This window comes from Cyprinus carpio, chromosome B3 (assembly GCF_018340385.1).
Source record: "Cyprinus carpio isolate SPL01 chromosome B3, ASM1834038v1, whole genome shotgun sequence".
NCBI lineage: Eukaryota > Metazoa > Chordata > Actinopteri > Cypriniformes > Cyprinidae > Cyprinus > Cyprinus carpio.
This window is the reverse complement of record NC_056599.1, coordinates 18,583,657-18,605,862: the sequence shown is the minus strand read 5'-3', so window position 1 is coordinate 18,605,862 and position 22,206 is coordinate 18,583,657. Positions and strand designations below refer to the sequence as shown.

Below are 22,206 nucleotides of genomic sequence, written 5' to 3'. Positions count from 1 at the left end.
TCAACCTTGCGATGCGGATTCCTTCCTCGAAGAACAGGTATGACACAAATTGAAATGCTTCTACAGTTATTCATTACTGCACGCGTGTAATTTTCGAGTGACTACAAAAGAAGCAGGAAGCATTTTGTAATATGGTATTTTCTCTCTGTTTATACAAGGCTTGTTTATTGTGTGGCACTTAGGAACAGCTAGGCACTGCTTGAACCTTTCACAAACCGAGACAGAAACATCTCTTTGTGACCAGCCTAAGCAGAGGGACAGAAAGAAACAGACAGAGGCAGATAGAAGGAGAAAAATTGAGAATATGAGAGAGGAGGGGGGAGAAAAGAGAGAGAGAGCATGAGAGAGAGAGACCCAGGCTCTCTGCAGTCTCCAGTGATTATCCTTCGCTCTCAACCCATCCACGGTCTTCTAATGATACAAGCAGCAGCCATGTCAATATTCACCGTATAAGAGATACTCAGAAGCCTTCAGAGACGATCCCAAGCCTTCAGCAGCTCTCTCCACATGCCCAGCATTCCCCCATTCCATTTGATTCTTCACAAAACAAAGGCTGCAAAACAGGCAAGGGGCATTTGGAATCTCTGAATCATTACTGCGATTCAAAACGAATCGATCTGCTGCTCTTCCCCCCAATAACATACACATGCCAACATCCAACTGAGCTAACACATTAATTACTGTGACATCTCCTGTGGAAAAAAAAAATGAAAGCAAGCCCTCGCTAGAGTAAAAAATAAAAAGCACAGGCACGTTAGGATTTAACTGGCTCCCCTTGCAGCCCATTACCTCTTAAAAATCCTTGCATCCAAAGCAACTCCACTGGGACAAAAGCACGATGCACATTTGAAAGGAGCCATTACCTAGATGCAGGTTACATTGCTGTGCCCGAGATTTGTGCACCTCCCCACATTCAGAATAATTATGAGCTCTTTGTCATCCCATTTTACATGTGATCACAGCTGACTCCAGACTCCTACGGATTAAACCCTCAAAGGCAGCTCTGCGCTCCAGAGCACAGGTAAAAGAGATTCACGTTACACTTTACCTCTAATAGAGCCATGCATCACACAAATCAAAGAGAAATCACTGACCAGCTACTGAACAACTGTCATATCATGCCTTATTGTATCATAGTGTCATACTCAATATATAAGTCGCAATTTCCCTCTCAACATACAAAGAAATCCATACTTCATGCTCACATAAAAACATCAACACGGTGTGGAGAGATCTGGACATTCCACTTTACCATTTCATCTTGATACTAGATCTAGACAGAGTAAAATCAGCCTCAACACATAACTAAATAACAAGAACTTTAGCTATGACAGCCATATTAATCCTAATAATTTAGACAATTAGATTTACTATTAGGATTGCACCGATCCTACAATTCTGAACAACACTAATAAGCCACTAAGCCAGTAACCATTTTCTTATACAGTTCAAAAGATTTGGGTTGACAAAATTTTTTTCCAAAGAAATTAATACTTTTATTCAGCAATGATGCATTAAATTGATCAAAAGTGTCAGTCAAGGCAAAATAATGTTATAAAAGACTTGTATTTCAAATAAATGCTGTTCTTTTGATCTTTCTATTCATCACAGAAAAAAAATGTTAAGGTGTTTTTAACAAATATTTCTTGAGCACTAAATGAGCATATTAAAATGATTTTTTGAAAGATCATATGACACTGAAGGCCTACTGATGCAGATAATTCTTATTATTTCTTATTAATTCTTCTTAAAATAAAGCTTTGCCATCACAGGAATAAATTACGTTACAATATATTAACACAGAAAACGGCTGTCTTAAATTACAATAATTTGAAAATATTATTATTTTTACTACATAAAAAAATTGAGATCTGAGTACTGGATTTCCTTCTGAGTATTAGAGTTTAACAGTGTTTGTTAAATTTAACTTTCAGTCACCGCAAAGATCATCTAAATGTAAAAACAGGGGACATTAACATGTAGCCTACATTTAAATAACAAATATAGGCCAATATATAATTTCAGGTTAATATGTCAAAAATGGACACACAAAAAAAACTGTAATATCAGCTGATAACGAATAAGGCACATGCATTCCTACTTCAGTGTAAGAGATCAAAACATAAGCACAGAGGGGGGAAAAAAACTATTTTCATACTTATTCCTGCTGGAATAAATTCCTCTTCTAGCATTAGATTTATATTTTGACCACCGCTCTTGGTAAAGCCTAGGATTTATTCCTAGACTTAACGATACACATTATAGACCTTCACTGTGGCTTTATTACCAAACTAACTGTCAGTACATTTCCATACTGAGAAACTTCTGAATTCCCTCACTTCCTTTTTTCTGCCAGCAAATCAAAGACATATGACTCCTGCAAAATTTACATGCATGAAACCCCAAAGCATTTACCTATAAGGCTATTTAAAAAATAAACGTGATGTCTTTCTGTAATTCCAACCAAATACTTCATGTAGGCCTAATGAAAAAATCATTTGAACACAGCCTCACAAATGCATTGCTCCCGCTAATTAAAAACACATTAGGTCCAGAGGCAATGGAACATATATACGGAGCTGGGTGGAGAGTGGAGGGTGTTTCTGCGGGTTAACAATGTCAATCTGTCATCGAGTCTCTCGTTTTGTCATGCTAAAGCTTGTTAAAAGAGGTACCCTTTAACAATGTTCAAAAATTAAAATGCTACGCAAAGCCCTCCGCATGCTAAACATAAACTGTTGGGAGAAGACGCGAGTCAAAAGAAGGAGAGGAAGAAGATGCTGCAAAACAATCTCAAAGTGAGGCGCATTTCCTTTCAGAACACTCCTGGGGATGTTTCTCATCTTTATACCTCACCTGAACATCTAAAGCGCTGAGGTTTTGGACAGAACAGGGTTACTGCACCATCAACAGATGTCAAGGTTTGTCTCAGACAGTTGAGAGAAAACTGGGTCAACTTCTAGGGGTAGATTTCCACAATTTTCAATCTCTTTGCGGGAGGAGTGCCAGCAGTGAACACAGTGCAGTTGAGCACATCAGAGCGGCGGAGCACAATGTATGCTTGAGCATTTTACAGAGGCTAAATCAGGCTGTGTAAATCCTCCTCCTGCTCCTCCATGCCCGCTTCGAATTTAAGCTTTAGCACTGAGAGAGGAAAAACATGTACTAATACAGAAATTCACATTAAGTGAAATGATACTTCAGATTCTGATTGGACGACCTGCATTCAAAGTTGCTGTTAAAATGCCTTTTGAAATTAATATGCATCACAGCTGTAAACGGTCAACAGACTAACTGTTTATTCTGATTTGTGTTTATTGACAAACTACTGATATTGCCAATTTACTGTATCTTTTAGCCACAGTTTTATAAAAGTTCAAAGTAAATGCATGTACACCAGTGTTTCTGGTGGCCTCAACAAACATCTAAGAGGGGCTGCAGATGACTTACAATTTAAAATAGGAAAAAACAACCATTAACAAACCAAAACATCTCAAAATCAAGATTTCTTATTTAATTCACTTCAAGATTTTTCTTCAAATGAGGAACCAAAGGTCCCATGGTCTTAAAAAAAGGGTGATTTTTTTAACATTGAAAAGTAATGTAATGTATGTTAACAAAAATCTGCATGGATCTTCTTTTTTAGGAAATATGTGCATTTTTTTTATAGTTATGCCAAGTTCTAAAATATTTTTAGCAAGTAAAAATGAGTAAAACTATTTTTTTTATTTCTATTTAATTCTTAGTAAATTTCAAATAAATGGGAAAAAAAAAAATAATAATAAAAATCACAGGACCTACAAATATTGTTGTGAATGACGAGGGTCCTGAAGTCAAAAAGGTTGAGGGCCACAAATTTACACACACACATTAAAAGTTCACACCAATCCAGTTTTTCTAAGGCATGGTTCTGCGGTGTCACTTACTTTCTTCTACAGATCACAAAAGAAGATTTTGTTTAACTCAAAATATCTTCTTTTGACTTCCACAGAAGAGTCATATTTGGAATGATATGAGGGTGATTAAATGATAAGTAGACTATTAAATTAGACTAACAAAGACAGAAAATTTGACAGATGTGTCAACATGCATTTAACCCTTCACATATTCGATTATACACACCGCGTAATGTATATATGAGAGAAATAAAGCTTGCAGCTTCACTGCACAAAAAGCTGCTGTAGCTTGAATATAACAGCACATGTAAAAGTAAAAAGTGACCTTACCACGGTAAAAGCATATGAACGCCTCATACCTGGAGTGGCTTATTGCTTTGATATGTCATTGTGAAAGCACCTGTCGATATTTGCTTTTAAATCTAGGATGGAAAGCTTTGTAATCTTCAGCAGAGGCTGTTCAAAGGCCCACATGCACCGCTTTCTATTCCAGCAGGACAAGGATTAAAGTATTTAGCAGTCACATCTCTAAATCCCATTTTGCTCATATGGAGGGACTCGCGGCTCTGATGCATCAAGTGATTTGCTGTAAATTTCACAGCACGGCTTAAAAACCAGGTCTCACCAGATGAAATGATGTCGGTGCGAAAGACACGTGTGCTAAAAGAGCACAACAGGCCATCACAACCGGTGGCGAGGAATGTCTTTAGAGCACAAAAAAATCATTACAAAACACAATACCTGAAGCATCCATTCCAATGCGCTCGCTCGGCGCGCAAACCATGGGTGGTATGAGAGATAGAGATCTGAACACATTCAGAAACAGACCAAATCTATACACAGCTGTGGGCTTCAAAGTGCATTAGATCAGATACGTAAAACGTCCCTGAACGCATCTGTTCAATCTATACCGCAAAACTTTTTTGGAGCGTGTGCATTCTTTCTTTCTCACAAAATATTCAATGCCGTTTCTTCCTTTGTGCACATTCTAAAGAGAATCCATGTTGTGGTTCTCCTGAAGAAACCTTTATTCTGCTGCAAAGCCTGCCATTCAAGAGACACCTGCATGGAGAACACAAAGAGTACCCACTTGCACCAACTCGCAGTAGGCAAAGACAACGCTGCGACCCACTATCTGTCTTGCTACCTCAGTCGCAGCTACTTAGAGGTTTCTGCCTATACTGCATTCCTCTCATCTCCTGTGGAAGGCTGTGCTTAACTCAGATTCCCTTTTTATCTTTTTCTTCTGCACCGCGAGGGGGGAAGGGAGATGGAAGAAGAGAGAGAAGCATTTCAAAGCTGCAGGGATTTACCTGTACTCACGGTTGTCCTGATATCTCTTACTGCTGGCCACCCGCTGAGGCACGGTTTCCATGAGCAGCTTCTGGGTCAGCCTGTTGCTGGGAGTGGGGTCGCTTTCGAGGTTCTGCCCCTGTTCCTGGTCGCACCGCCATTCCTCGTCTTCGTTCAGAGTTGGCAGGTAGCCCGGCAGGGCTTTGCCGTTGCCTGACACCGAGCTCTGGTCGCTGAACAGTTTGGGACTCTCTCCGCCCGTCCTGGTGTATTCCAAGTATATGTCGGACTTTAAAAACAAAGGGTAGGTGTTTTCTTCCATCATAGTCTGAATTTCGGTTTGCGCCTGGTCGAACATGGCGGGATCGATGTGAAGCTTCATCACGCAGTCCTTGATGAAGCTCTTGGTGGCCGGTTTGATCTGCCGGGACACGATGCCGTTGTTATCCAAGATGTACTTTTTGTAAATGGCTTTGGCTAGCTTCAGCATCTTCTCGTTGCCTTCGTTGGCCTCCTGCTTGCGGAAGCCACTGCAGGCGAACCAGAAGTCCAGCATGTCTGCGCACTCCTCCTGTTTGAGAAAAGTCCTGAACAAGTGGATGCCATCTTGGTCGTCTAAAAGCGAGTGCAAGGACTCCGCCCACTTCAAGTAGGGGGGCGTCGGGGAAGCGCTACCCTCGGGCTCGTAGCCCAGGTCCAGGTCGGGTCTTCTGGGCGTAGCTATGGAGGTCTCGTTCTTGAGGCTCTCGCTCTTAGACGAGTAAAAGCTGTGGCCGTATTGCCGTCCATCGCTGGACACCAGATCGCCCTCCTCCCCGGGGACTGGAGGTCTGGGGGCATCCTCAGTGAAGCTGCCGCCCACATCTGGCAGATAACAGGCCGTCTCGTTTACGCTCATGCTCACAGTGTCCCTGCACCCTGTCCCAGTACAGCCCACAAGGCAGAAAGTTTATATCCAGGCTTCTATTAATGCCACTGCGAAAGAATTCCTCCTGTAAGAGAAGAGAGAGAGAGAGGCATGGGAAAAACCATTCAAAAACGCTCGACACGATCAGCGTAAAAACAATGTGTAAAATAGTGCTAAAATGTTCAAGAACCAAATAACTGATGCAAAGACTTCTACCTGAATGTGATTGTAACATTTCATACAAAAAACACAAATATCCATAAGAGAATTGCATTTCAAAGAGGACAACAGAGTGTGACCAATAACTCAAACTGATTTTATATCAGTGTTTTCTCAGTATACTGGATTTCACTATGACAGCAGATGTATCAAGCAAAACAATCATTTTTGTGCCACCACTTGTCACAAGAAGCAAAACAAGCATATTCCCAACATAAAATCTGTGCACTGCATATAGCATTAAAAGATTAGACAAGCAAAAGAGGTTAGTTTATTTGGTTACACTTTACTTTAAGGTGTCCTTGTTACAGTGTAGGCTAATTATACATTTAAGTACTGAGTAATATTTATTACCTGCATGTATTTACTTTATGGTTAGGACTTGGCTTGGGGTTACTTGCATGTAATAGTTAATTGTTATTATAACAGTAAGAAAATGTAATGCGTGTAACAAAGACAGCTTAAAACAAAGTGTTACTCTTTATTTTAAGGTGTTCTTGTTACAACGTAAACAGACAAATATTAATAAACAGCATGTACTTACTATAAAGTTAGATGCTTGCAACTATGCATAATTTACTGTTAGTAAATGTAACAAGGACACTGTAAAATAAGTGTTACCATACAAGAACTGAACATTTTCAACGTTAAAAAGGGTTACACTTTATTTTAAGGTGTCGTTACAGTGTAATTATATATTTAAGCACCGAGTAATATCAATTAACTACATGTACTTACTATTACTATATGGTTAGGGCTTGGCTTGGGGTTACTTGCATGTAATTATGCATACTTAATTATTATAATAGTAAGAAAACGTAACGTGTAACAAGGACACCATAAAATAAAGCATTACCGTTTATTTTAAGGTGTTCTTATAGACAAATATCAATGAACAACATGTATTTAATATAGAGTTAGTTGCTTGCAACTATGCATAATTTACTGTTAGTAAATGTAACGTGTGACAAGGACATAAAATAAGTCTTACCCTACCAGAACAGAACATTTTCAAATTACATCCCAATAATGGCTCAGTAAACCTTTTGGGGTCATTTAAAACCTGTGCAATCCAGGTTTAATTAATTAAACCCTGCAGTGCTCTACAGTCCCATCAAACTTCCAGTTGCCTCATGCATCTATCTTAAAGCAAAGAGAGCAACAAAAAAAAAGGGCAGCCATCATGGCACAAACACTCTTGAACTCACCTGTGACACGCTTTACGACACCAACCATAAACCCAACACTTTCAAGCGCCGACCTTAGAACCTGTGACTGCCTGCCAACTAGATTTTGTCTGATGTTCTTGATAAGCGAGCTGAGGAGGAAAGAAACCTTGAGCTTTCCCGGTCAATAACGTGCACAGCGCGAACTTCAATGGCGATGAGCTAGCAGGCTAATCCAGCACAAGACGCGAATTTACACACGTTTTCCGCTGTTATTTAAAAAACAAAACACCACAGGGGTTAACCCGGGGAGGCTACTAACTAGCTACAAAGCCGCGATAAGTTAGAAACATAAACAGAGCGAACATCAACCGCATCAAAGAACGCAACGCGCGAGGAGAGGAAGTACGTGCGGCGCGAGACCTTCCCAAACAAGTGAGCACAGACGGCCGAAAACACTTTCACCATCTTCGAGCGCCCTAGCCGACGTTTGTACCGAGCTTGTTCTGCTGATCCGACTCAACTAGTGTGAGAACACGTTGTCACAGCCATCTTTAACCACTACAAACGCCAGTATATCCGATCATCCCACTTACGCACGGGGGAAAAAAAGCGGCCATCTAAAAACGGCTCGCGCTCGCTGCGTTTTTCCTTCGCTGACGACATTACAACACCCCTTTCGCTGCCCTCGCGATTTCTGCTTTGAAGTGAGCCCCACATTCATCGCATTCATGTCTCGGCCTCAGCAGCAGCAGCAGCAGGAGCGGATGGGGGAGGGGAAAGTAAGAAACAAACTCCATACACACACACACACACACACACACACAGAGAGAGAGAGAGCCAGGCCCTTCCGCAGCCCAGGGACTAGTGTGCAACTTTGCAACACTGATTTTCGCACTCCAACACCCCGATGATACGCTTTACAAACGCGCAATCGACCTCGCAGAGGATCGGGACGCGAGCGGCGAGAAAGCGTCGGTGCATTTCATCTCTCCACTACCGCAAACCCCCATTACACCCAAAGCCAGGAGGAGGAGGAAAAAAAAGTGTACCGTACTGTACCTGTGAGAACCTACTTTCCGTTTCCGAGCGCATCGGGAATAGCGTTGTATGCGGCGGGATGCGAATCGTGTCATCGATGCGGATCTCTGAGTTTAAAAATAACAAAGAAAACAGTCGCTTCTCCACCTCTCCATTGCTGTCTCTCACACTCCTGTGCCCGTGTGCGAGTGAGAGAACGAGAGTGTGTGTGTGTGTGTGAGAGAGAGAGAGAGATGTGCAGCGCCGCGCATGGACAGAAATCACACTGCCGCCTGGAGAAGAAGAAAAAAAGATGAAGGCGAGGAAACCCTGGAGTATGAGGAGCGCCATGGCGAATTCATTTACACTCACTGCGCTCACAAACACGTTTAGACCATTTAGAGGTGAACAGCGCATCGGGCAGAATAATTAAAATGATATATGCATGAGGAGATCTTCTGGAAAATGATGTTTTATTTTACATTGAGCGGGTCGCCCCCTCACGGACGCCGCCATGTTGACATCACATGACCTGGCGAGTCATACAGTCCACCAGTTCTGCCTGTAATATTTTGTTTACTTTATGATCTAAACCAAACAAGCATACCCAATAAAATAAAAACAAACATAATCTACACTGGAGGAAAACAAACAAACAAACTGTTGGAAGATGCACTGGTAGTGCTCTGCCAGGGGGTGTTTCTAGCCTTTCATCAGTCGGGAAAAAAAGTGTGCCCATATTTTTAAGCTCTTTTTTTAAAAGTGTTTTCTGCTGTTCTCAAGCTGTCAGTGCAATGAAGAGCTGCTTCATTGTTGACTTATTATAGAATACTTTTTTAAGTTTTGTTTCCTATCGACTCTATCCAGTGCTCTGTTTGTTTTATTTTTCTCCAATAAAATATCCCATTACTTTTGCGATGTCAGAAACTGCTGCAAGCGATTCAGTGCATGAGTAAACTGTCCTAATGAATCAAAATGAATCGCAAATGATTTTTAGAACCTGTTTGACCCATTAGATCAAAACAGTGATTCATTCACTTGTTCTGACTCTTAACAGCTTTGAGAAAACTGAAATATTATCAGAAAAAAAAATTATTCACACGTCGGTGTATGGTAATCTTTATATAAGCATTTAGCCTATCAATAATATTTTTGAGGCACAGTGGTATTTTAAAAAGGCCAGGACAAGTTTACAGACATTTCCTTTAATCCTAAAGCAAAACAGATAAAGCGTAATTCAAAATACGGATAAAACTCCTGCAAAAAATCAGTATGGAAACTCAAGGCATAGATGTACACTGGATCAGGTTGTTATTTAACAACATACAAATTGTTCAACTGATGAAACATCTTTACAAAAGACGTTAAGTGGACAAAAATGTTTAGTTTTTTTTAAACTTGTGAGTTTAAATATTTACATGTGATCTAGGACCTATATACAGGGCATGGCACAAGTCTTACAATGCACCCCCTTTTTCATCCACATAAAATTCAATATGGCATCTATGAGTTTATTGGGCCCTAGTTTTACAGATTTTTCTTAAAGTCTATGTACTGCAGACACAATATTACAATGAAGCCTGAAGGTGCGTCCCAAATCGCGTACTTATGCACTATTCTGTGACGTTTATTAGTATGAATAGTGTGAGTAGTGCGTTCACACTAAAAATTCCAAAAAGAAAAAGTGCACTTTAAACACCCGGATGATGCACCTAAATAACCGAAAGAACGAAGTGTGGAATGTTGGACACTTCATGCACTCAACTGTCACAGCTTTAATAACGTAGCGATGGGGGAGGGGCTATATAGACATGGTTGTGTACATAGTGCATAAGTACATAGTGTATGCGTGCATAGTGTAGTGCACCATTTGGGCCACAGCTTAAGTCAACAGTGTAGTCTTGAGTGATTAGCATGTGTGAAATCTACTAATTATAAAAAAAATATATCCAAATAAGAAATCATTCCCTGCTATAGTGATGAAACATGAGCAATGACCTCCGGCTTCCATATATACAGACCAAGGATAAACAGCAGGACTTCAAGCACCGAGTGCAAATTCACAACAGTCACAGCTGCCACACAAAACGCCTCCAGAACCACCAACAACATGCAAAAAAAATCTTACGATTGAATGCAAGAATGTGCATAGTAGAAGACAAAAACAGATGAAAAAGAACGAAACATAAAATAATTAAACAGCAATGTGAAGAGGCAGCAGTTAGTAAACAAACTTCATCTAAACTGAGAGGTCAACCCAAAACCACACTAAATGCAAACAAAACATACTGAGTGCACCTCTATTCGTTTTATAAGCATTCTGCAGATGTGTCAGTCTGTTTGATTTAGACCCAGTAGTGTGTATGTTAGTTAGTACAGTCACTGTGGACTATAACCTTGAGGAAATTATCTCAGTTTTCCATCTGCAGTGTCATTAACACACATTTCATGGCTCTGCCGTGACAGCTTGGACATGCTATCTGTTTTTAATTCCTTCCAGCTATCAAGGTGCTGTAATCTAACCAAGTTTTTGAGAAGTTTGCCAGGTGTAAGTAAATCCCTTCCTTGTATGGTAAGTTCCTTTTGTGTGCAATGTACTAATATTATTTGCACATAAAGTTCTTGTTTAAATTTCAATGAAACATATAGCTTAAATAAACCAAATCCTCAGCCTGAGCTTAGCACAGTAAAACATGAGGAACCTGAATCTGAAAAAGCCTCCACATCTCTCTCAGTGAGAGAAGAGATTAGAATCAAGGTACATTTCGGATTGTATATCTCTCCATCTAACAAAAGATGAAAGCAACGTGGTAAAAGAAAGAATGCATGAGATTTAAACACTGTTCTTTTCTTTCAGTCATGAAAAAGCATGCAGCAGGAAGTATGTCTCTTTATAATCCTGCTCAAGAATGGTTTTAAAGTCTTAGAAACCGTACAGATATTACGGGAAATAAAAATAACCTCCGTCCCATTTTTAGCCTATTGAAGGCTAAGAGCAGGAAATGTGTCATCAGAGCGGACACAGAGAGTCAAAACCTCTGCAAATGATATGCAGAAGATAATTCTGGATTTATGAGTTCGTTCAGTGAAGGAATTCATGTCTTATGACTTAGTACAGGCCGTATAGTGTTAAAGGACCTGCCTTTGAAAAAATTAGCAGGCCTTAAAGATGAATTTTACTTTGTATGCTCTGAACCTCTGAAGTTATGACTCAGCACCTGGATATAATCTGGCATGTTATCTCACAGATTCATTGCAGAAAGATCAAAGGCCTTTGGAAGGTGAAGCCCTGTTCCTCCTTTTTATGACTTTATTTGATTAGCTCATCTGAAAATGAAAGAGTGGTTTGTGTGGAACCATGACTTTAATGACATATTACAAATTGCTCATGGGAAATCAAGACTGGGTGTAGTTAGGCATTCGTCTCGGAATTTGACACACCTTAACATTCACAAAAGAACATTAAAGGAACATTTGTCATGGTTTGCCAAACCAAGGTCACCAAAAATTTGCTAAGAAATTATGATGACCATGCCAAATGAACCCTTAATTTACATTTTGGGTTGTGTACAATATTCAATATAGTTTGAATTTGGTAGGATTTTGAAAATATATATTTTTTTACGCTCTGCAAAAAAGTCTGCATAAAACCGTAATATTGAAAAAATATTATAACCATTTAAAATAACTTTTATTATTATTATTATTATTTGAATATATTTTAAAATGTAATTTATTCTTGATGCCATATGATTCTTCAGAAATCATTCTGATATGATGATTTGCCGGTCAAGAAACATTTCTCTCTCATTAACAATGTTTAAAACAGCTGCTTAATATTTTTGTGGAAACCGTGATACATTCTTTTCAGGATAATTTGATTTATAAAGTTTGGTAGCTTTATAAATGCCACTATTTGATTTATAAAGTTTAGTAACTTTAGAAATATCATTACTGTCACTTTTGATAAATTTAACATGTCCTTGCTGAAAAAAATTATTACAAAATATCTTACTGACCAAAAGCCTATATGTATGTACACTACTGTGCAAAAGTCTAAGGCACGTTAGTATTTTCACCCCAAAGAATGGTGTTCGGCCAGTTATTTCTATCTTTTGCTGTAGTGTGTCAGTAGGAAATATCAGTTTACATTTCCAAACATTCCTTGTACCATTAATTGTAATAATCCAATTTTTTTTTTCATGCACAAGGAGTCTGACAGCAGCCAGTGCTCCAAGCAGAGGTTTGATGTATGTATGTGTGTATATCTATCTATCTATCTATCTATCTATCTATAATTATATATATATAATTAGTTAGTAAGACTCTAAAAGTACTCTGTAAAGATATAGCCATTCATACCTATATATCTGCACTCAGTAAGTTTTGTTCCCATATGTCATTTAGTTATTATGAATGAAAATGCATTACCTGAGGAAATCGTACGTTTCTGTCTTGCGTTTTCTGGCTTCCCCCAACTCTCCCTCCATTGACAGAAGATTCCATTTCAGTACCATTGACTGTATCAAGTTCCAGTAAAAACGGCATCCTCCTCTTTTTCAGAGAATCCAAGGTGATTGTCCCCCAAAAAATGGTCCATTCCAGACTATCGACTGTCCCCATTCGAATCTAAAACACAGGTATGAAAAAACAATAATATCAAATCTTTTTCAGCAGAAATTTCCAACAATGTACTTCTTTAATTTTCTATTTTGGTTTATTCACACACACACACACACACACACACACATATATATATGTATATACATATATACACACACGTATATAAACCTTCCCCCTCATACACTCTAACACTAGCATTTTGTATTCTTTTTCTATTCTATCTACTTGTTTTCCTTTTAATTATTATGAAAAAAATAACCATAATCTGACCCTGTAACACTAACTCTATTTATTCTAGCTCTTTTCAATCTACTTTTTATTCTTTTTATTTATTATAAAAAACCTTGCTACGTGTACTGCATTAGACTAACTGGGACTTGTCATAGCACTTTTATATTGTTGTTCTTTTGTTGCTCTTATATATTTGTTTCGCTTCTATTGCCCTCATTTGAAAAATTTGTAAGCATTTCCTAAATGTGTATATATATATATATATATATATATATATATATATATATATATATATATATTATAGTAAATAGTAAATGTGGAGGATTTCTATATTTTTCCAATAATGTTTTCCAGCCAACAGACTATGCATGGACTAGTGAATACTGGGCCAGTGCTCAAATCAGATGGCATCAGCAGCTGCAAACTCAGATCTATCCTTGCCCTTCCTGAGGCTTGGCTTTGATTACTGGGCCCCCCACCACGAGCCAACACATGGCCATGAGCGCATACCAACTCAGTGCACAACCTCTGAGCAACCACTTGGAAACAATCAAGAGGTAAATAGCATGAAATAGAGGTGTTTGGAAACGGTTTGGAGAGATCGTGCAGATTAGGAGAGTATTTAGTAATTGCTCAAAGCCAGATTATTCTTGCCTTTGGAACTTTCACAAAGGGCGTTACAGTCGGAGGCGAGCAGGAATCATTGCCACAGAAAGTCATTTGGGAAACTGTAACCAGAGGTCAGAGTCACTTGGGCGAATGTCAGATTGTTTTTCTACGTATAGTGAAAGTCACAGTCCCGGAGGAAACTGTTGGAATCATTTGACAGCTGTGTTTGAAGAGCTTCTTTGCACGAGTTTTGATGGAGGTTGTGACTTCTGCCATTCTGCTACCTGTTGAGTGGCCTTGGAACTCAATGACACGACAGGTGCACTTCCAGCTTAAGTACCTGCTCCTCTACAAAGCAGCTGCGGTGATTGCTGGTAGGTTGCACCAGACAAAGAAAACAACAGCAAGTCTGCTCTGAATTACACTACGTTTGCTCATATTTTCCAGTTCTGCTCTCACCAGTGCAAAGCACAGTTTGTCCGAGGCTATCAAATAAACCCATTATCTTTTGAAGAGCACTCAAATAAACACACACTCAGGAAACTGTTACAGCTGCAAGGTCAGAATGAAGCACTTAAGGGATGTTTCTCAACATGAATTTAGATAAATTAGATGCAGGCATGTGAAAAAAATTGATATAAATATAATGATAAATCAGTGCAACACCTGTAATTCGTTTTAATTCACAATGCACTCTTTGTAACCTTATCAGTAATTTAATGCTAAATTATTAAAGTTTTTGTTAATATTTTCAATTCTATTTTATTTGTATATTTTTATCTATTATCTATTTAGGCTATATCTATAGTTTATTTTTATTTTTATTTTTTAGTAGTTTTAGTAATTTTGTTGTGCGTCATTTGCATTAGTTTTTTTTTTTTGTAATATTTATAAATAAAATATTTATTTTTTGTTTTTATTCTTAATTGATTTAGTTTTAGTTATTTCAGTAACTCAACTTAAACCTGATAAAAAATGTTTATTAAATGTTAATGAGAAATGTTGCCTTTGACCACTAGCTTAAATAAAAGTAGTTTACATTTAAAACAAAATCAGTTCATGTTTATTTAATTTTAAATTTTTATGATTTTAGTTTTAGTTTACATTTTAGTTAACGTTAATAATCCTGATGCAAACATAATTAAATTATCTACTTCCATCATAATGCATAGTTAACTTAGCTGAATAAAACTTTGAATTGAATTAAAATGTCTTAATTTAGTATAAAAGTACTTATATCTCTTCCTTTATAGTTAGATATGTTTTGTAATTTTTGGACTTGATTTGGTAACAATATTACAATAAAATATGTGTTGTAATATTTAGGCTGGCATGTGGGTTCAGTCTATGTTAGGCCGAAATTGGCACGTAACCTTGAATATATTTGCCAAACTTTTTATTTTAAGCAACAGTATTGTAGTTGCTGTACTACAATTCAACAGTGCTAATATTTTAATAAATTAATCATATTTTTCATAAGTTATGTCATGTCATATAAATATGTATGATCAAAATAGTTATTTTCCACGTGCCTGCCCCTATTTCATAATATGACTATGAATTTAACATTAGCTTATGACTGATAAGACATGACTGATATGTCAAAGATATTTCAAAGCTTTAGGCTGAACAATTTCTGAATAAATGGGCAAAAGCTAAAAAGTGTCACTGTTTACCCCCTTTCTTCGCTATCATTGCACATATTTTGCAATATATAGTATTATTAAACATTACATTACATTTTTTGAAAGGACATTTGTTTAATTTGCAAAAACCTATTGGCATTACGAAAAGTATGGGCCTCCAGCTGAACACTGTAAATTCCAAAGGTTTTCAGGTCTGACTAAGTCTTGTCTATATCAGCAAGAGTAATTCTCAGCTTCAAGGACATCCCGCACCATAAACACTCGGAAACTTTGTGGTACGTGACACACAGCATGATAGCAGGCCCATAAAAGTAATTACCTATGATTTTTTAGCATTGCCAATGACATCACAGACATTCTTCAAATGTCCCTTACATCAACATGTGACTTACTGTAATCTCATGAATCTCTGCAGGAAGTAATAATCAGTAAATAAATACATAAAACGGGTAACATCTGAGATCAAACATATTGTACAGTAAATTGGTTCAAATTTGTCCAGAAATATTACAATAAATAAAAATCAGCTTTACCTATTGCTGGGTAGATTACTTACAGATTGCAGTCCTTTACTGATTACAGATCACATGATGAAAATTGTAGTTAGAAACATAATCTAAGTTACTCAGTTTAGGTAGTGTATTTGCACTATTGTTTTTTTTTTTCTTACCTTAACTTGTTTAAAACCTACCATTACTTTTCCCCACAAATTCAGAAGCATGGATCATAAAATTAATTACATGGCCATTTTATATTCTGAATATTGTCAAAGCTAAATGTTATGACACACAGCAGTATTTCTGGAAAGGAAAGATTAAAAGAGAAAAAGAAGAATTGGGGAGAATCAATAAATTATGAATAATTTACTGCCTTTATATGAATATGTAATCCATAAAAAGTCACTGTAATCTGATTATGAGGATTTTAAAATATAATATAATCCAATTATGAGTACTCGTAATCTTTTTGATTACGTAATCCAGATTACATGTAATCAGTTACTACCCAGCACTGGCTATACCATAACATAAAATCATGTGTACTGTACATTGAGGGTTAATATGATATAGATATGCAAGATAAAATGTTACTGCATTGTGTTCATTCTAAGTGTTGCACAAGTTGCTGAAATCTTTTTTTTTCTTTGCATGTTTTAACAGAAAACATATGACCAAGCAGAGCTCTCCAACAACATTTGGAAATGGTCTAAGACACAAGGTAAAACCTCTCCTTTGACTGTCTATAAACAAAGATTAGATTGCAAAAGCACAACACTTAGAGAACAGCATATGATAGACATACATTTACAGTCATGTTAAAATCCTCATTAAGTGAGCAGGTATACCTAATATGAAAATGAAGCATGACAGTAAATGTGGCAGGAAACAGATAAGTTCTTGGCCTGCGGTCATTCATTTTCATTTTTAAATCACCTCTGACTAAAACATGTGGTGGCTCCCATCCCATTGCGACATCTTACATCTGGTGGGCTAAGCAGGATAAGCCAAGTCAAGCCCACGGCGGTCTTCCATGAACCTATTGTTTGTGACCGTCCCATCTGCTCAGATTCACCAGTATCAAGCGCGGGAGCAGAAGAGTGGGCATCTGCAGGGACCCCCGCTGTAAACATCACAGAAGGGATGCTTCATTTGAGGCACTGACTCAATACCCCTCTTCAACCAAAAATGAATTGCGCCTCAGAAAATGGAGATTTAATTTTCTCATGATAAGAAAAAAAATGTGCTTGCCAACTGGCTTCTTCTTTCTTCCATCTTTTGAGTAACCCATATTTAAAGTAATATTTACAGTCAGTTGCTTGTTGTATGATGGGAATCTCCATACATACTGCAGATCCAATTGTTTTTAAGTTACTAAAACATTTTCAGATTCAATAAACTTATTTAAATAGATCTGTTTTGTTTCCCAAAAGTATTTACCTTAAAAAAATTTTAATAAATAAAAAAAACATGGAAAATAAGTGAATACAGTATTCATTTGCATAGATTTCATGGCATCTGATCTTCATGACCAGTGACACTGATGACTGTAACACAACAACTATAGCCTATAAACCACACAATAGACATTCCAGTCTCTCAGCTGCATGTCACCAGGCCTCGGCGTAACCATTTCACTGGCTGTGACAGACTAATATGCGGCTCAAGCCTTCAATAAAAAGGCGATGACAGCCATGGTAGGTGAATGAAGATTTGAAGAAAAGGGAGTAAGTTCAGCAGGTGTTCCTTTAGCTATGAATCAATTTGAGACTCTAGTTACTATTTCTGATTCTAGCAAACTGTATATTCATTAATAATCAAATGTGAAAGGACAAAATATTTACTATGACTATTCTGTTTAGTGTACTGTCAATTTATTTTTTTATTTTTTTATTTTTTTTTGAAGTTTCTGGAGTAGGTTTTGAAGAAGATACTATTTCATTCTTTCTCCCTTGTATGTGTTGTTTGTCTCTTTTTGTATTATTATTTGTGAAATTTACTAGCAATTTCTTAGTGAAAACTGTTTCAAAGTAAATCCATTTTTTTAATTATTATTATTATTTGTGAAATTTACTTAGAAGCAGGTAAAATGTCATTAATCAAAACTAATAGATACGCCAAAGTGTTCCCTTTTTTAGAAATGTTCGATTTGTGTAAATTACAACTTTTAAGTGGGTGATTTGCAGTGAAAACATAGTGAAACAAAGAAGAAACATTATGAGTGAAAAATGAATGATCATTCTGTTGTCATGAAATAAGTCCTCTTGACAGGAGAAAGAAAACCCATTTCTGGCCAGCATTCCTCTGTGTTGGTTTTTGTTACAGCTGCCAGTGCAAATTTACCCCTCCTCGTAGGCTGTGCTTGAAATAGGCTTATCTTTTGAGGGGCCTGATCAGTTGACAATAGCCCATTTAGATGTTAAAGCTGAGTGCTGCTCTTCTCATTTCTACAAAAGATAATTATTCCTTCAAATAAGTTACTTCAAGGCTCCTTTTAGCACTTCTGTAAAAAGTGGAATAATAAGGCTTTGAATTATGAGGGAAAAAATTAGATTTTCCAGATACAACCGACAATAGACAAAGAAGCACATGCCTGAAATGGTCGGGCTGGGAGCACTACGAAACAAAGGCAACGAGGGTCCGGTCAAGGAAAGCAGATTTATATTTGAATGATTGGGACATCAGAAAGGGAAAATGTCTTTGGTGTATTGATAAGCTGCTCTTTTTAGCGCTCGCAAGTCTTGGGAGAAAGGTGGTATCTAAAGACTGTCAGAATGCACTCCGGTGTCCTGCTGATATCTTTTGTCATAGCTGAATAAATCGTGACTAACAAGTCCAAGAGTGGATTAGCCACAGAGGATTAAACAGGTTGTTGCTTGAGGTTTGTCTAACACCAAACTACTGATTACTGTTTCCATAAGAAAACATGCACGAAATGCTACATTCGGGCGCTTTAGCTTGTTTCGTCAGCAAACAATGTGCCGCTAATGACGCGCTGCAAATGGGCAAAAGCTTCATATCGCTAACAAATGCGCAGTCAGAGAATCTTAAAAGCTTGTTACTATCATAAATGCTACGAGCTAGAAATGCACAGCAAGTGGTCGCAACAATTGAAGCGGCGTCTTTGAAAGCGAGAGGGCCATGAGAGACCCGAACCTACAAGACGTAAATAATAAAGACAATGACAAACAACGCTACGTGGAGGAAGAAGAAACCGCCGCCATTATCAACGACACACAATCGATGCACATGCCATCTTCACGGTTACCTCAGTGTGTGCAAGAACAATTTTTTAGCCGTTCTTCAGCGTAGACTTTCCTCAACGGATCGGATTTCGCGCTACGCAGTCTGCGGCTTCGCCGGCCGCCATCTTTAAGCACAACTGGGTTTAGTTGGCGATGGTCCTCCCCTCCATCTTTCTTTATTTTCTCGCTTTCCACCCAGCCCCCTCTCGGTTTGTTATGAGGGCTCTTCTTTTGACATCATATCATGGTATCGACAGGTTCACAGATGGCTCGGTCGGGAATCGGCGAGAAAATGGAGCTCTTGCTGCTGCGCTTCACCCAATGGTGGATTATCTGACCATGCTTGATTATCTTGAAACATATCCACCGAGGACAAATATTCATCCCAGATCTGAGGCCTTTGATCTGATGAAGGCCCGATTTGAAAGCCCCCTCCAAAGAGCCCTTTATAGACAGCGTTCTCTCAGATGTTCCAAGTAATGAGATTTAGAGTGCTATGATTAATCTAGGCCAATTTCATACACACACAGACACACAGACGAAAAAACAAAAAACAAAGACATGGACATATGCATACTTGGACTGATCGGATGAAGTTTGCGCAGCGATTCCTCCCATCCGCAAATTAACGGAAAAATATGTACGAAAAGCGAACAACAGCCCAGCTGGAGATCTTTGATCGCGCTTTGGAAAAAAATTGATCTGAAGAGGCTTCAACAATCATATTGAAAACTACGGCCGCGCCGTTTCTTCTCGCTTTCATTTGCCCAACGTTCACCGTCCAGACTATTATTCCAAGACGAGCGGCATTTATTTGTACTGGTAATGCTAATCTCATTGACTACCATCTCTGACACATTTCACGGAGTCTACTCCAAGAACAATAATGTGAGTTAAGTCTCAAAATGGTTGATGCTCTCACCTGCCTCTCCTGCTGGGTGTCTCCTCTGCTGTGATTTCTGCGGTCCGCCATGACTGGGCGCAGTCGCCTACTTGCCACCCCGGAGTACTTTCTTATACTCATGAATCTCTTTCTGTTTTTTACTACTGTGTTGCTGAAAGATGTGCATCTTTACTTTATGTTGCAGCTTCAGCTCTGCAAGCTGATTGGTGGACGCAAGGACCAGATGATAGACCTCGGAACCCTATTGTAACTATGGCAACAGACCCCACAGGCATGAGTGATATGCTCCTAATTGCAAAGTAAACATTAGAAATGGAACTGGATATTATCGCAAACTGTGACGAACCTTGGGGTGGCGATTACAGAAATGCAATAAGCTTTGAAATGAAAACAAAGCTGAGTGCTGTCCGATATGCTGCCCATTCTGAGCGGGATGAAAAGGGAAGCACAAAGACCACAGAGTAGCGGTCCTTTTCAAACAGCTATGCACAGTTTTCAGCGCTTCACGCCAATGCTATTTGATGTTTGGGAGCGTTTCATTCATCGCCAGACAGCAACAACAGACCAGCGATGGGAAAAATGCACAAATATACATAGCGAGGCGAGATGAACAAAATCGGTGTAGGCAGATGAGAGTGCTGGAAAGGAAAACGTGGAGAGCGTGAAAGATGATATTGCCTTTGTTGGGTAATGTTATCAGCTGCTTACCTTTCATACGGATTTCACACTTGCTTGTCTAGTAGCAGCCAGGGTCAGACCCAGCAAACCCTTTCCACAATGACCGATTTTCCATTCAAACCATCCTGGCGAGGATCCTTGGTATTGCCTGCCACTTGCATTTGCATTGGCGCCGCCACTCTTAAACAAATTTACCACACACACTTTGTCTTGTTTTCAGGACTTCACATCATGCTGTCTTTGGGCTCGCGTCGGCTAGCAGTGGACTCTTATTGAAAAGACAGTTTTGATTCTGCACGCCACACGTTCAAGAACAGCGACGTGACTAGTGAGAAAAGAAAGTCACTACTAAATAGCAGCTGGCCATTAGTCTCAGTGGCCCTTCAGCACCCTGCACAGGCTCATATGTTTTGGGGGGGACTCAGGTGGGGGGTTTCTTGACTGAGGGAGGGAGACCGCAGATATATTTAATGAGTTGTTCTCATTGTTTATCATAAAAAAACTACTGTAGAAACTATCCATTTAAAAACTGAAGTTTAACTTATTATTTTACATATTTAGGAATATCAAGGAAGGAGCACAAAAATAGATAATTAGAAGAGGTATTGAAATAATAAATGCATTAAATCAGCTTTGAATAAATAAATAAATATACTTTCCTTCAAAAGTTAGGGGTCAGTAAGAAAGAAATCAATACTTTTGTTTAGCAAGGATGCGTTAAACTGATCAAAAGTCACAGTAAAGATACAAATAATGTTGCAGAAGATTTCAATTTTTAACACATGTTCTTTAAACTTTTTTGTTCATCCCAAAATCCTGAAAAAATGTGTCTTTGTTTTCACAAAAATATTAAGCAGTAACTGTTTTTAACATTGATAATATTAATATATCAGCATAATAGAATATGCTAGAATAGAATAGAATATGAAGGATCATGAGACATTGCTGTTGAAAATTCAGCTTTGCCATCACATAAATAAATTACATTTTAAAATATATTAAAATAGAAAACAGCTCTTTTAAGGGTTAATAATATTTCACAATATTACTGTTTTAGAGTATCTTTGATAACAATAAATGCAGCCTTGGTGAGAATAAGAGACTTCTTTTAAAAACAATTAAAAATCTTAGCAACCCCAAACTTTTGAATGCCTTTGCCTTTAAATTCACCTTTTGATTTTTGACCACACTTTTCAGCAGGCTTCTTAAAAAACAAATACAACATGTTATAAGAACACCGCTTTAAAAATTGCAATTACTTTTAAAATATCA

At 38.1% G+C, this 22,206-nt stretch overlaps 1 protein-coding gene and 1 long non-coding RNA gene across 9 annotated transcripts in view; one reads left to right on the top strand and one right to left on the bottom strand.

The window, feature by feature from the left end:
* Positions 1-21,340, bottom strand: part of LOC109047174 (axin-1-like) — a 52,011-nt gene extending 30,671 nt beyond the window's left edge. For 2 of the 8 annotated variants that reach the window (XM_042720082.1, XM_042720081.1), the window contains exon 1: positions 5,210-6,136. In XM_042720082.1, coding sequence (XP_042576016.1) covers positions 5,210-6,087 — 878 coding nt within the window. In that variant the 5' untranslated portion in view covers positions 6,088-6,136. Of the gene's footprint in view, positions 1-5,209; positions 6,182-7,523; positions 8,493-8,543; positions 8,808-12,932; positions 13,131-20,274 lie in introns of those variants that run through there. The other 6 variants (XM_042720077.1, XM_042720079.1, XM_042720080.1 and 3 more) reach the window with 6 other exon arrangements.
* LOC122136523 lies at positions 12,715-16,831 on the top strand. Its single transcript, XR_006154196.1, has 4 exons — positions 12,715-12,751; positions 13,065-13,141; positions 13,710-14,338; positions 16,771-16,831. It is a non-coding gene; the product is annotated as an uncharacterized LOC122136523 (long non-coding RNA).
* Positions 21,341-22,206: the final 866 nt, after the last annotated feature.